The 15358-nt window shown below is 36.2% G+C and overlaps 1 protein-coding gene across 1 annotated transcript in view; it reads right to left on the minus strand.

Moving 5' to 3' along the window:
• Positions 1-15358, minus strand: part of TPR (translocated promoter region, nuclear basket protein) — a 45568-nt gene that overhangs the window by 29433 nt on the left and 777 nt on the right. The window contains exons 2-20 of the mRNA XM_009324661.1: positions 15261-15354; positions 13459-13563; positions 12922-12995; positions 11445-11541; positions 10978-11081; positions 10135-10299; positions 9313-9405; positions 9110-9190; positions 7433-7520; positions 6759-6899; positions 5652-5743; positions 4621-4818; positions 3992-4099; positions 3235-3461; positions 2368-2531; positions 1835-1974; positions 1601-1749; positions 1139-1301; positions 564-698 (exon numbers count right to left, since the gene is read on the minus strand). Of these exons, the coding sequence (XP_009322936.1) occupies positions 564-698; positions 1139-1301; positions 1601-1749; positions 1835-1974; positions 2368-2531; positions 3235-3461; positions 3992-4099; positions 4621-4818; positions 5652-5743; positions 6759-6899; positions 7433-7520; positions 9110-9190; positions 9313-9405; positions 10135-10299; positions 10978-11081; positions 11445-11541; positions 12922-12995; positions 13459-13563; positions 15261-15354 (2418 nt within the window). The remainder of the gene's footprint in view (positions 1-563; positions 699-1138; positions 1302-1600; positions 1750-1834; positions 1975-2367; positions 2532-3234; positions 3462-3991; positions 4100-4620; positions 4819-5651; positions 5744-6758; positions 6900-7432; positions 7521-9109; positions 9191-9312; positions 9406-10134; positions 10300-10977; positions 11082-11444; positions 11542-12921; positions 12996-13458; positions 13564-15260; positions 15355-15358) is intronic.

The following is a 15358-nucleotide window of genomic DNA, read 5'->3' on the forward strand; positions in this document are numbered from 1 at the left end:
GTGGTGGATGCCCCATCCCTGGAAACATTCAAGGTCAGGTTGGAGGGGGCTCTGAGCAACCTGAACTAGTTGAAGATGTCCCTGCTCATTGCAGGGGGGTTGGACTAGATGACCTTTAAATGTCACTTCCAACCCAAACTATTCTATGATTCTAAGATATAAAAGTAAATATACCTTAAAACAATAGGAAAATAAACTACCAAGGCAGGCACTGATAAATTTTGCTATCAAAAAAATTAACATACAGATTTTTTCCTTTCACTTTGTTTCATGTGTTTTGTTTCCATTTTATTGTGAAAACCCTTCTCATCAACTCAAAATTCTCAGGACTTTGCCCAAGTAAATAACAGAGTATCATAATTTAGGACAGGAATAACAAACTTGCTTAAACAAATTGCTCATACAAGTTGTTCAAATATTTTATGTTCAGTGTCAGTTTGTAATAGAAAAAAAAAAATCCACTTTAAGACCCAATCCCATGACTGCTGAAGTTGATTTCAATGGGTATTATTGAAAACTCTGAAAGACAGACCAGACTTGGACATAAGAATAATACCACATACCTGAATAGTTCGCAAATTAGTAAGCAGCAAGTTCTGTCCTCTTTGTTCAACTAATAAAGACTCACGCTGCTGAGTCAAACGCACATCTGACATCTTCAAGATATCCTTCTCTTTTTTTAAGTTTTCTGCTCTCACCTTTAAGACAGCAAATAATAACAAGAACTTTGTTATCGGTCCCAAATCTGCCCATTAATTTTAATTTGGACAATATTTTTATGATCAGTTAATACTATTTAAAAAAAAGAGCTTTTAAGATTACAGATTGTACATTAAAATTCATGCAAATTAAACCAAGAGCAGGAAGAACACAACCATTTGACTAATCACATTCCATTTTCTCTGTAAATTGAAACACCTTTGGAACATTTTTCCATCTTCACTCAGTACTTGAGATATTTTGCAGAATGTTACAAATGTATGCACCAAATGTATATGCACACAAGCTTTTACAAATTTAATAGCTGATGCACTCAAAAAGCCACACATTCAAGTTCTGACAGCTTTCAAGATAATAGTAAGAAAAACTCTTGTGCTAACTTGGCATATCTAGGAGTACAATACACTGTATTACTAACCTCTGCCACTGCCAGTTTTTCATTGGCTCCCCTGAGGTCTTGAGTCATAGTGTTAATTATCTGCTCTTGCTTCTGAGTTGTTGCTGTGAGTTTCTGGGTTCTTTCATGCAGAGATGTTATTTCTCGACGATAGCCTTCAACGTTATCCTGCAGCATTTCATAACTTCACGTGGAACAACAAAACAAAGTGTATTTGCCACATTAAATTGTTTAATTGCAAGAGGTGTATGTACACAGCTATACGTTTCATGTTCTTGTGCATCAGTTTTCACATATATGGCTCATTCAACTAGAAGGTATATTCTTGATCCCACCTTCACTATTTCCTTTGTGTTCTTTAACAGAATAAACAATATTAATGTTTAACTGGCAACTCTTCCTGAGCAAACGATATCAAGCAGTCAACATGACTATTGACAGAGAACACATACATAAGGCAATGAAATTAAACAGCTGATTTACCGTTTGGAGGCAAACTCCAGCTGGGTGGATATCTTTGCATTTTGTGACCTCAAGTCTGTGACCTGCTCCTGAAGCTTTTCATTTTGTTCATTCAGCAACTTGTCATTCTCTGCCTTTTCTTTTTTATAGTTCTCAAAAACTTCCTGCAACTACATAAAAGAAGAGACATTGAAGTGCTTACAAGAGTAAAAGGAAATAGTGATAGCTTTCTACAGTGTTTATTGAAAAATATACCTGCTTAAGTGCAGCCTTAGCCTCCACAGTCTCCACTGACTCAGCCATTGACACTGGAGCAGGAGTTGACATGGCCTGAGGTAAATTTGGGCGCTTTGGAGTAGATGTAAGAGAAATCTCCTCTGGTAATATACCTGAAGCTAAAAAAATATAAAGGGGATTTTAAAGGCAACAATTGAATGAATGCTTACTAAAGCAGAAGACCATATAAACACACTGAAATATGGCTAAAACAATACTGTATTGCTAGGAAAGTCTTGGGCTCTCCTGAGCAACTCATTCTTTATACCTACAATATGCTACCAGAACACACGTAGTCACCACTACATGTCAGTCATTATGTAGCAAGTTATTACACTGTAAAAATAAAATCATGTGTCTAAATCCAAATTCATGGGTTTTCCAGTGAGTAAGGGTAAAAGCTGATCACCAGGTTAACAGAAGTTACTAGTACCATTACAGCACCATTACTGAAAACTCATAACAAATGACAATTTTATTTTTTTTCAATGATGCAGAAATGTGAAGCTTACCTTGCAAAGGAATGATAGCTCCTGTGGTCTGTGCCAGCAATATGCGGAACATATCACGCTGACGAACTATAGACTCAACAAGCTGCAACTGATGATGACGTGATTCACGCAGCTTTTCTAGCTCATTGAGAGCTTCCTCAAGCTGACTCTGAAGCTCAGAAATTCTGAAACCAACAACAGCTGTTTTCAGTAACATACACAGTGAAGCATACCAAGATGACACAACCCTTACATTTTGTCACAAGTCCTTCAGTGTACATTTATTGCACCTTTGAACATTAAGCACCACTGAGATTTTTGAGCAAATTCTAGAAAGATTGGCCTTTGGGCTTGCCATTTTGTAGATGACAAAGAAAGTAGGCCTCTTCCATGAAAAACAGAATGGAGGTAATTCTATTCATGTGAATAACTTTAAACAGTCAGTAGCATGAACAGAGACTCAGGCTAAGAACTTATAATACAGAGTTCTCATCTGTGGGCTTCACAGCTAGTGAATTAGATATGCACATATTCAATTTTTTTATTCAGCTAATGGGAATGAAAACTTATCTTTCTTTTTCAGAAAACAGCTCTGTTGTGTGAAATCACATTCACTAAAAGACCAACAATTACTTTTACTCTGAATTTTGATGAGAGGACCTATTACAAGATCTATAGCTATAAAGCCATTTTAATCTAAAACTGAAGACAATGTTTCTTAATAACAATTTGCCTTTATGAATTACATAGCTACTCATGAGCATATGCACACTTACATATGCATATGCACACAATTAATAACGATCAGAAGCAAAAAACTGAAGTGTTTGAATAAATCCCTGTTACTACTTAGTATAAACAGTTAACTAGAAGGAACAGATAATTTACTTAGATGACGTCGTTTCTTGCTCCTCTTTTTCTCTAGCCTCTCCCAGCTCCCGAAGAGCCACCAAGAGACGCTGATTCTGCTGCTGAAGTTCTTCAATATTTCTGTAGGAGACTAGATGTTGAGATATCACTTCAGAAGAGCTACTGATGTCAGCAGAGCTCACTTCTTCATCACGAATCACGTGATTGCCTCTAGCTTCCTCAAGTTCCATTAAAAGCACACGAATCTGAAAGAGAACATTCTAGCGTAAGATAGATTCAGAAGTTTGCTCTGAAAAACAATGTTAGAAATAAAGTACTTGGAAATAAAGGAAAATTTTTACTACAACATACAAACTACTACAACCAACTAACACTTGTAAGATAATTACATTATAGAAAAAACAGTTTGACAAAAGGAAACCACATCAAAATCAGGAGTAGATATTCTGTGTTCAGTTCTGCAAACAGATCACAGGACATTCCAATCAAACAAACAAACTATATATATGAGAGTTTTCCATGTCAGATGTTTATCAATATTATCCTAAAGCAGCATCACTTGTATCCAGCTAAACTTATTCTAATTTTGTAAGCAGAAATGTAAATATCACATTGTCCCAAGGAGAAACTTTTACCATCACTAAGGCTCTTAATGACAACCAAAGTGTACATGACTGTGGCTGAACAAAACTTCCAAGTGAACTTCAGAAATACAGCACCATATTAATAAATAAATTGCAAATAGTACATTTAACCATAGCAACATTTGTTCTACCTGCTGTGAAAGGTCCTTTACTTGTACTTCCAGTCTCTGATTTTCTCTTTCAAGCAGAGAGGCATGCTTATTGGCTTTATCAGCATCCTCCTGCAATCGCTGGATTTCCTGCAAGCATACAAACATTAAGAAACACATAGCAATTAAACTCAGACACATTTCTTTCCAGAGAGACAACATAATTTAGAGAGACATGCCTTGTGAATCAAACTGCGCTTTTCTTCTTTAAAGTTACGCTCCAGAGGTTAAACTCCACAGATTTAGGAATCAAAAGCCACGCTCTTTCATGTTGTATTAGTGTATGTATTAAAATTAACGGGAAGTGGGCACCAAAGTCCAGTTTTACTTCTTCGGACAAATACTAATCCTTGTTTATAAAGAACTCTACTCTCTCAGAAAACTAGAGATTGTAAGTCACCACATTTAAGCCTTCACTATAAAAACGCCGTCTCTATAAAATACTGTGTACAGTCCAATAAATTGCAGGCTAGAAAGTTCAATAGATATTTTCCCAAAATAAAAGTTGACAAAAAGATCCATTTTATACGTTTACTAACAGTAATTAGGATTAAGGAATTAAAAATCCATTTTTTCCGTAATTTTATAATGTGGTTTTATTTTATACTGACCTTCATAGCTTGTTCAAGCTTTGCAGAGAGACTAGCAACAGCTTTTTGGGAACGTTCAAATTCTTCACGCTGACGTTTTAAGATTGGTGCTTTGGCTTCTACTTCCTGCACTATTTCATCCAAGTATTTATTGATTCTTTTATTCTCCAGCTTTTCCAAAAGCAACTGATCCTGAGTTTCTACATATGCATTGTACAGCTGCAACAGAAGATTTTTTTGGTTTTGTTTTTTTTTTTTTTTTAAATATGTCTGTCCTGATGTATCAAAGAACCACTGGTAATTACATAATTCATACTTTAAGGTGGTATAATTTTATACAACTCTAAACTAATTAATTCAGAGAAACAAGATGGACTTTAAAAAAAAAAGTGTTTTTAGGACTCATACCATGGCAAAGCAGTTATCCCTATCAATTTGAAAATGGCAAACTTCTATAGTGCAACTTTATGCAATAAAAGAATTCTGTGTAAAATGGACAAATCTTAAGTAAGTTTAAGAAAACAGAAATATCAAAACTAGTACCACAAAAGAAAGTAGCAAGCACAGAAGAAAGTAATTTAATGGCTGGACAGAATGACCAGTAACAAACAAAATGAAAATAACAATTGCATAAATAAAAGTGCAAAAAAACCCCTAGAATATGTACGACCTATCACTGTTAATTCTTCTGCAAGTGTAAGTCAAATGTGCAGCAGTATCAATTAAAAATTTATGTAAATAAGAAAAAAAGCTCCTGCCAAAAATGCATGTAGAAAATAAGTTTATGTACACAAACAAAAACCGTATTTCAGAAAAAGAACCAAAAGACCCTACAAATATTTTCATCTACTAAAGAAAAACTGTAAGGCATGTTGAAAAAAATCCCAATAACTTAGCTAGTAAAGTCTGCCTCAAATGCATGGAAAGATTTCATTTACTTCAGTCAGGCATTACACTAAGTCCAAAACAGCGAATGAAGTCTGCACCCTTATATTATTAACGTATTTCTGTTGGCATTTCAAGGGCCTTGAAATTAAAGAGTTTCTTCTCACCTCAGTTAATTTCATTCCAGGCTTGACTACTTTAGCTACTGCTGCAGCAGTGGGAGACATAGCTGCTAGTTCCTCCTCAGACAATATGGCTCCTGAAGACATAATCCCACCAGTTACCATTAAAAAGCTTCAATAATTCCCATCATAAATACATTTATATAAATATAAGGAATGTCTTCACACACCTTTGTGCTTTACAACTACCGTATTTTAAATTACTATTTTAAGTCCTTAAAGTTGCTGATTTAAGAGTTTTCTGTAATCTGTATTATACATATATACGCACAAGTGACTGGTATTATATACAATATTCCATGTCATACATTATCAAGGTCTCTGACTAGTTTAATTTGAAATGCTGAAAAGCTTTTGCTATTAGACTCTTAAAATCCAGATTCTTTCTGAACGTAAACAATTGAAATAGCTGGAGCAAAGCTTAACATCAGATTTCTTAGCAAACTGCAGATTTACAGTGGCAAAGCACTTGTTTACTTTCATTAAATTAACATAGGCAGATAGCAAATATATATCATGTTTCTCTGTTCCTTCCTGCTCTGCTCTCTCCTTCCTTTAGAAATTACCTATATGTAGCAAACAGACTCTTCTTTAATTAAAAAATAGTAGAACTAGAACAGTGACTATTGAGCAAGATTTCATGTTAAATGGAATTTTAAGGACAGAGGTTTGTTTTCCATTGCTTTATTTTTTTTTTTTAAGAGGAAAATAAGAATAGTTTATCAACCCCACTCCCCTCTCCAGAAAACCATTAAAAGCATGATGATTCAGCCTTAAGGAAAAGTTTCCTCTCCCTTTTCTTTGAAAAGGTAAGTCAGATTAACAAAAGAACTTCAAAAAACATTTTGATAGAAATGCTTTTTTTTTGGTGGTGGTGGTGGAATATACTTTATATATATAAAAAGTATATTTTCATACATATACACACACACACGAAAAAGCTTCTAAAATTCATAATTAGAAATGACCGAAGATGAATTAAGATTAATGCACTTACTTCCTACAGAAATTCAGTATAGTATTTTCATGCAAGACTACTTATGATAGAAAGCCTGAGGCTTTATGTATTTTAGTTCCCAGTGTGACCCCTACCTTTACGCTTTGTAGCGGACAGTAAATCATTAGCATTCTCCAGCTCCTTTTCCAGTTTACTGATCTTCTCTCTCAGTTCTTTTTCCATTACAGCTTTTGACTCTTCTACCTCAGCCAAATGCTCCTGGGTTGCTTTATTAGCTAAAATTAAATCAGACAAGCAGTTTGTTGTATTGTGGTTGTTTCTATCTTTTTTTTTTAAAGACCAAAATTTGCATATGTACCTTAAATTTTACTTTAACTTTTTATGATCTGCAGAAGCTCATGCTGATGAGAAAACTCAGTAGCATGACAGAAGCATAAACTGCTGCCTATCACCTTTGCTTAGAAGGGGGCTAAAATGTGAACCGTCCTTTTATCAGTGAAAAGGAATCTATAATGAGAAACTAGAATGAAGACATATCTTGCAAAATTAGATCTTCTCATCAAAATCCAAAGTAAAATTCCAGCTGTATTTGAAGGTAGTTCCTCCCCACACCTCCCCCCCCCAAAGTAAACTCAACTAGTCACATAACATTTTTTTTTTTTTACAAAGTGACTGATGTTTCCACCATCCCAAAAGCCTAATGGAGTTCCTTTCGTAAACGCTCAATACTGATTTTTCAATGCATCAAGGTACTTAGAAAGGAGCGTAATTGTTCTGTTCCATTTGCCATTTCACACTCATAGCTTACCTTCACCTGCTTCCTTCAGGAGCTTGTGCAGCTCTTCTACTGCTCCTGTCAGTTCATTGCTCTTTGCCTCTGAGTCATCAGCAGCACTCTAAAGAAAAGCATTTTATTTAACCTTTTATTATACAGTAATAGCAACTATATTTTTATAAGAAAGCTCAAACTGATCAAAAATTATAAACATGCAGTTTTTGAACAAAATGCTAAGATTCACCTAAACTGGACAGTTCTCTTTCCACTTGGATTAAGTCTCACTTTGATGCAAACTGCCCGTCTGAGAGTAAGAAGTGTCAGAGATTGATTTGATATGACAAATCCAAATAAAATGTATGCCCTTTAGCTGCTTTATAGCTGGTGCTGGCTTTGTTCCTTCTCTTCACTAAAGAAAATTTGGAGAAATTTTGAGTACTCAATTTTCATCATCCTGAAAAATCCGGTATTTTTAGGGAATCTTATATCAACATTTATGTTTCTTTGCTTCAAGTTAGAGGTCTCACAAGTGCAAGACTGTACAATACTTTAGCAATTCTGCAAGTCCATTAGAGATAACTGAAATAAAGTTGATTCAACTTTTGCTAATCAGCGAAGTCTCAGAATAGGCTCCCATGGGAGGGCAGTCAATATCGATGCTTTTAATGTCAGGTCAGACAAATACGTCAGTGGTTACAAGTACATAGCAAACCCTATGTTAAGCGGAAGACAAACCTTTAAGCTCCTTCAAATCAATGATTCTATAATAAAAGCATGAATGAATAGGAGTAAAAAAACCCAAAACAAAACTGAATTAAAAGGTAAATGGTAATGCATTATGCTCCAGAAAAGTTAACTAATGAATTGCTGTTCAATGAAGGGACATTAGTTTACATCTAATCAGACAAAATATTAATGTAGAACTCAGAATTAAGCAGGGTGGAATGTTTATGTGGGTATCCACACAAGAAAACTCAGGAAACAGAACTCATTAACCTGTGAATCTAATATGCGTAAACTAAAGAGTAATCTCTTTAGCTGACTTTGTCTTAGTCAATAGCTACAGGATATTTTTCACTCTTTGAGCTGACAAAACAAACAAAAATTACTTAGAATCATAGAATCATTAAGGTTGGAAAAGACCTGTAAGATCATCGAGTCCAACCATCGATCCAACACCACCATGTCCACTAAACCATGTCCTTAAGTGCCTCATCTACACGTCTTTTAAACACTTGTTTAGATGGTGCTTATTTGACACAATACATGACATTCAGCTGCGTCTTAATCAGAACACTAACACTTGCAGTGTTATTTGAAATGAACTTCTACTAACCAAACTCAGAAATATCTCTTGCATGGTTGTATTTTACATACAAACCTTTACCTCCCAATAAAACATCATAAGTCATAACCACATTCATACAACACGAAGCCTCAAAACAGTGAGCATAAAATTACTATCTTAACGCCAGTTTTGCTTAATCTACAAAATGATCCAAGCAATGTAACATTTCAAATGCTGCCTAAGACAGCAGCAAAGAAAACAATGCTTTGGATGTTTCACAATGTTTTGCAATGGAAGTTAGTCTTCCCCACATCCACACTTTGTGGGGAAAAAACCCCCAAACGGGCCTGCATTACATTTAATGCTAAGATTCAGCCCCAAGTAATACTAATACACACTTATAAGAGAATCAATAAACTCACCTTATACAAATTGGATAATTTTATGTGGGCATTCAGTTCATTGTGGAATCTTTCCTCCATACTAGCTTGCTGTTCTTTTGCCTAGTAAATTAAAGAAGAGACAGGGTGAGGGAGCATTCCACTATTTCTATTTCACACATTTTGTTTTTTAATTTGTAGAAGCAACTGTAATGCTGTTTCACATATACTTCAAGTTGTCTTACCTCCTTCAGTTTATTCAAAAGGTCTTCCACATGCTTCTGAAGATTTTCATTTGACTGTTTTAAGCTGTTTACCTGTTCCTCCATTCTGGAAACCTGTTCAAAGGATAAATGAGAACACCATGTATAAATTTGTCTTTCCAGACCAGTTTATTTTGGGAAATACCCATCTCATTGTTTTTTACTTTAAAACACCCCCAAAAGTTCCAGAAAGAGCATAAATGGTTACATTTTCTAACAGTCTTTGCTCCCACGCATTCAGCTAAATGAAAAAGTGAGAGTCCCCATATTGCTCTAATTATGCGTAACCAAATAAACCCAAAAGCCTCAGTAGAGCTAACTGCCACAGAAAACCTGACCAATTTTCACAATTGTTAAAGAAACTGCTCAGATACCCAAACAGAAGCTCACTGAAGCTGAGTATTTTCAAAATACGGCCATTGATTCTGCCATCTATTTTGTTGCAGGAAAATAAAAATATCATCACCCCTCTCCACAGAGAATGTTAAGTCAGATCCTTCTGCCCCTTTCCCTTATTAAGAACTGTATTCCCACACATTTTAATAGCATTATACCACTATATAGCTTTGTTATCAATGACTCCAAAATTTCCAGCTTATAATTAAAATCTTTGACTTTTCTATTCTAGATAATGGTAACTATACATATTCCTTAAAAATCACAAGTTAAAACCTTACTAATTGCAAAACATACTTCTTTTTTTCCACTCGAAAACAGTTATTAAAGTACTTGATTTTGTTTAATACAGTTAATCAGGAGGTATAATTTGTAAGAAATGGCAAAAACACTCAGTAATTACACTACCTCCTCCTTCTTGTTCTCCAGATTACATTTAAGCTCCAAGATTTCATTGCCTTTCTCCCTGGCAGTATGTAGAAGTTCATCTGTTTTGGCTTTCAACTCAGCGTTCAGCCACGTGTTTTGATTCTGTAGTAGTTCTTTTTCTTGCTCCAACCTTTTCTCACGGTACTAAAAAGCAAATTGCATAGTATAATTGTACTGGTTCCACAGAAAATAAAGAAACTAATCAAAGTACTATGATCAGAGTAGGAGTAGCAAAAATGTACTGTAATTTGGTAAATAGCACCAAATGATAGCCAGTGTTCCTTATTACATTGGTAATACTAACTTACCAGTCTCAAACTACAAGAACTTCTTGAAACTTGAGTTAGTTTCCTCAAAGCTTACGTTAGCTAAGAACATTAAATAGAGTAATATCTAGTTAAAGGAAATAAATTAAGGTATCAAAGTTTTCCTCCTCTTTTCTCCTTTCCTCCTCTATTTCAGCTCTTTATGGAGTTTATTCTGCCCACAGAGAAATGGTGCAGATTCACAAATAATTATTTTTCTCCTTTCTACCTGCCTTCATGGACCTGGAGTCCTTCTTCCTAGTGGGTAGGAGCAGCCACCGTTGCCACCAATGAGGCTTGGACATGCTTGCCCAACTTGATGCCCCCTTGCCTTCCATAAATATGTCTCACTTCCAGTCACAGCCAGCGATTTTATAATAAAATAATTTGTTATAAATAACAGGAGTACACTCGACCTACTTTCAAAGTCAATAATGACAAACTGATGATTACGTCACGTGTAAACAACTACTTACTAGAACATTAACACGTAGTATGCATATAAAGTACTACTCACCTTCATGGAAACATCTGATGTTTGAAGTTCATCCAACTTTAACTGAAGCTTCACCTTTTCTGTGTTTGCTTCTGTAAGCTTTTCATTTAAGCGTTTAACATCCTCTGGAGGAGGGAAATCAGTGTTAAAAAAAGCTAATTGTATAAGTTTTAATTACTCAGCTTAACTAAATTGTAAAGAATGAGAACAGGCAAGATATAATGTATGTAATTGTATTTTGTGCAATAAGGTATTGTATAACGTATGTTTTTATATCTGCAAAACCAACCATCAAACTGCTGTGTTTTTCTGCAATTAGCATGTAATTTCCTGCCTTGTCTCCTTTTCTCTAAATACTGTTTCCTCCTAATCAATTATTTGCTGCTGCCTATACAAACAGCATACTCCATACCAGTTCAATTGTTCAAGCATGTTTTTTGTTTAGCAAAAACATGTGAAGTATTTTTTTAATATGTTCTTGGTTATACCGTTCAAATGTTCAACTTCCTGAGATCGTCTTTCACTTGTTCGAACCAAATCTCTCTTTTCAGCTTCCAGTTCTTCTTTTTCTCTACTTAAATGGCTCTGAAAAAAATTGCAAGAGAGCAATAAAGAAATGTGATCAGCTTTCTATAACAGTTTATAGTCACTATTTACACTCACCGTCACAAGAGAAGCATGCTAAACCACAGGAAGTTACGCCAGTCAACTGAAAACTGCGACAAGAAGCTTTTATAGTGGGCAGCTGAATCACTCTAAATTACATAGTATGAAAGCATGGCTGCTTCCATTTTTTCTATCACATTGGGGTATAGAATTCAAACAAATGCAGGTTAACATACCTCTTTCTTCTAGAGCCTAACAGCCAACACATTTCAATTTATGTATTTTTCCCCCATAAATCACTCTGATACTAATGTCCAGCTGGCCCTTTATGTTTAAATGCGAAATGCCACTATCACATAAGATTAGACAGCAAAGATGAGAAAAGTATCACACAGCTTTCAAGACCGGCATACTGAATAGGTAGTTTTCATGCCTTTGTTTTTCAATTGGCATAGAGAGGTCCAGACTGCCACAAGACTCCCTCTGGTTCTAGCTGTATTTGAATGAAGATTAGAATGAAAACTGTTGAACTTAGAGCAGATGAAACAAACTGAAGGCCTAACGGAAATCCAAAACAAACAGAACTGTTCAAAACTGCATCTAATTTTAATATTCTTTGAAGGACAGCTTTGATAGTTAAGACTTCACTGAAACAGTTTTATTTGGTTAAATAAAAGAGATAACAGAGTAACCAAGGAATGAATACATGCAAAAAATCAGTATCAAAATCAAATAAACGTCAATAGTCTTGGTTCATTTATAGGCTATAGTACTGCCTCTGCCTTCTAAGGTGTCAATACAAATCACTTCAATTAGGCCCAGGTAAGCCCCTCCGGGGAAATAATCAGATCTGTCTTCTCATCGTGGACAAATCAATCTAATAATAATGTTTTTGCTTCCTGCTCCAAAATTAGCGTTCTGCTGGATCAGTCAGCTAAAGTGACTCATCCTGCAACCCATGACTTGAGCATAATGCAAGGAAAACCGTGCCAGAGTGTGGGAAAGGATGGGGGGAAAAACAGAACTCTTCTTTATACCTTTTTCTAATTTCTGAGGTTCAGCTTAAAGTCACTTCACAACAGGTTTCAGCTAGAATGAAACAATCTATCCAAACTGAAATAAAAGCATCTGCTCCGACATATGTTCACCTGTAATTCAGTTTGCTAAAACACTACCATTTACTTAAAAAAACCCATACAATTTTCCTGTACATACAGCCATACGGACATGTAAATATGTACATCAGTACATATTTGTACTGATATTGATACAGTTGAGTTTGGAAATTGATTGCATTCTTTGCTGCAATGAGACAGCTGAACCAAAGTCTTTCAACCTATCGTCAAGTTCTTCCAGTACCTGAATGGCTGCATTATGATCCTGAGCAGCTTCAAGTTCTTTATTTTTCTCATTCAGTGACTTCAACTGTTCATCTGTTGGATAAGAAGAAATAGTAGTGAGGGATCTCCACTGTAACATAATGACAGAATTCACTCTCCAAATGCAATTAAGCCAAAATTTCCCTTAAAAACATTAAAAAAAAAAAAGAGAAAGAAGAATTCAAGACTTCACTATGGACGGACTAGGTAGTATTGTGGCAAACTAATGCAATCCTTAGAGCAGAGGCATTTATTGTGAAGATCAATACATAACCCACTGTACTACTACTGCTACAAAAATCAGAAAGCAAGCAGTTTTCTTCCATTAGAACAAAAATTCCATGAAAAAAAACCCGACTTGGAACACAAAAGCAAAACATCTCTCTACTTGCAGAAATAACAAATGTAGTTGATGGATGGATTTTTAGCTCCTATTTAAAACTTAAAGCATTTCAGCATAACATTGGACTAAAGAATGAATATCCTGTCCAATCTTAAGAATGTGCAAAAAACTTACGAAGTTTTTTAAGCTCCTCACGGAGAGTTTGACATTCTTGTGTCTCATTTACAAGTCTCTCCTGACTTTGAGCCAGACGCTTTTCTACTTCAAAGTATTGTTGTTCTGCAAAATAACAATGTTATCTCAATTTCACTTAATAAGCATTTCTTTTTCTTTCTCACCTTTATCAAGGATCCTTATTAATGGACATCTTTATGACAGAACGGTATTTATAAAGAAAATATCTAAACACAATAAGACTACAGTAGAATTTGAAGAAAAAAGGATTTTTGAAGGCTAAAAGATGCATTTCCACATTGAATTAACATTGTTTAAAATATTTTGTTAGCATGGAAAGCGATAGGTTTCCAGAAATAATCCATAAAATAACAGCCTAATTAATTTAATAGTTCTTTAAAGTTTTTGATGTAGCTAGAGAACATTGTGTCAGCACAATTATGCAGTGTGGTCTCATCAACTTAAAACTTCTTTTACCTGTAGCATATTTCTATACACAGACAATAAAATCCACATAACTCTAGGTATCAAGAGATTTGATTTAGAAAATTTTTAATGAACACTTCTTAAATTGAACTGTTGTGCTCCATGGTGCATATCCCATAGCACTGAAAAAATAATTAGATCTAAGTTTTGGTTATCTGACCCAGTAACTGTGTCATAGAGCTTAACTGTAAAATGCTTAGTGAAAGCAGAACTAATCTTACTCTCAGGTATAGTGGGCTTCTAAGAAAGTACTGAGGGACTTTTATTTATCTTATGCTTCCTATCAAATCTTACAATTTCAAATAATGTTGCCCCTCCAGCCACACAAGAAAAACAGACCTGAAAGAGACTAACCTGCCAAAAGTTGTGGGTTGCTTTAATTTCCACTACACTTTCCTTTAGCAAGTTTTTTATCGTGAAAGAGACAGAAAGGTTGAAGGAAAGGTGGAAGTAAAGTTCACATCAGAAGTATGTCACCTACCCAATAAATTAACTAATACTCACAACCTTGCCCGGCGCTTACACTCATCTACACTCTTTTCACTTCTACTCCAGTTCTCTACTGGAGATCACATTTTCTGTGATCAAGCAACCTCCAAATCAAAACGCTGATTCTATCAGGAGCGTTTTATAGAAAGGTTATGATCTCCAACGTGGAATTCAACAGAAAAATGCTAAGGCTGTTTGCAAGTTGGGTAAACAAATCATTATTTCTCTTCCACAACAAGGATCAAAACAGACTGAGGCATATCAATGCTCATTAAAAATCTAATGAAAAGCTGTTCTTTAAGCCCATTTTGAATGCAGTTTTAACCCTGAACAGTCCTTTGCAAAAGAAAAAAATAAATCAGACTCCTCTTGCCAAGCAAAAGTGAGAGAAAAAACCCTCTCAGGTCTCAACTGAAGGGCCCCTTCCCAGCCAACGGACACGCCCCCCGCCTCAGGGCCCCGTCCCAAGCAGAGGATGCACACACCCACCTCACAGGCCCCAGGTCACCCCCTGAAAGCGTTTCGAAGACGACAGCGACCAGTCAGGCCCAGCCCTACCTCCCTCACTCCTCTCATCAGAGGGGACCACGACATTACTACTCGCTAAAAGCGCGTCGGAGGAGGGGACACCCGGCCTAACCCCAGCCTACCCGTCTGCAGCCGAGCTGCCGGCCTGCTGCCTCTGCCCGAGCACCGGGACGAGCGGATAACCCTCAGCTCTTGGGCAGCGCAGCTCCCTCCGCACGGAGCAGCCCGGGGCCTGCCCCGTTTCCGCTGCCCCCTCACCTCCATCCCCGCTCTCCCAGCTTCCCCCTCCCCGGACTCACCGCTGTCCACCTTAAAGCGCTCATGCCTGGCTCGGAGCCCGTCGATCTCGCTCTGCTGATCGGCCAGGAAGCGCTCCAGCTTCCCCTGCCCCGGCTTG

The sequence above is a fragment of the Pygoscelis adeliae genome, unplaced genomic scaffold, assembly GCF_000699105.1.
Source record: "Pygoscelis adeliae isolate BGI_AS28 unplaced genomic scaffold, ASM69910v1 Scaffold126, whole genome shotgun sequence".
NCBI classification, from domain to species: domain Eukaryota; kingdom Metazoa; phylum Chordata; class Aves; order Sphenisciformes; family Spheniscidae; genus Pygoscelis; species Pygoscelis adeliae.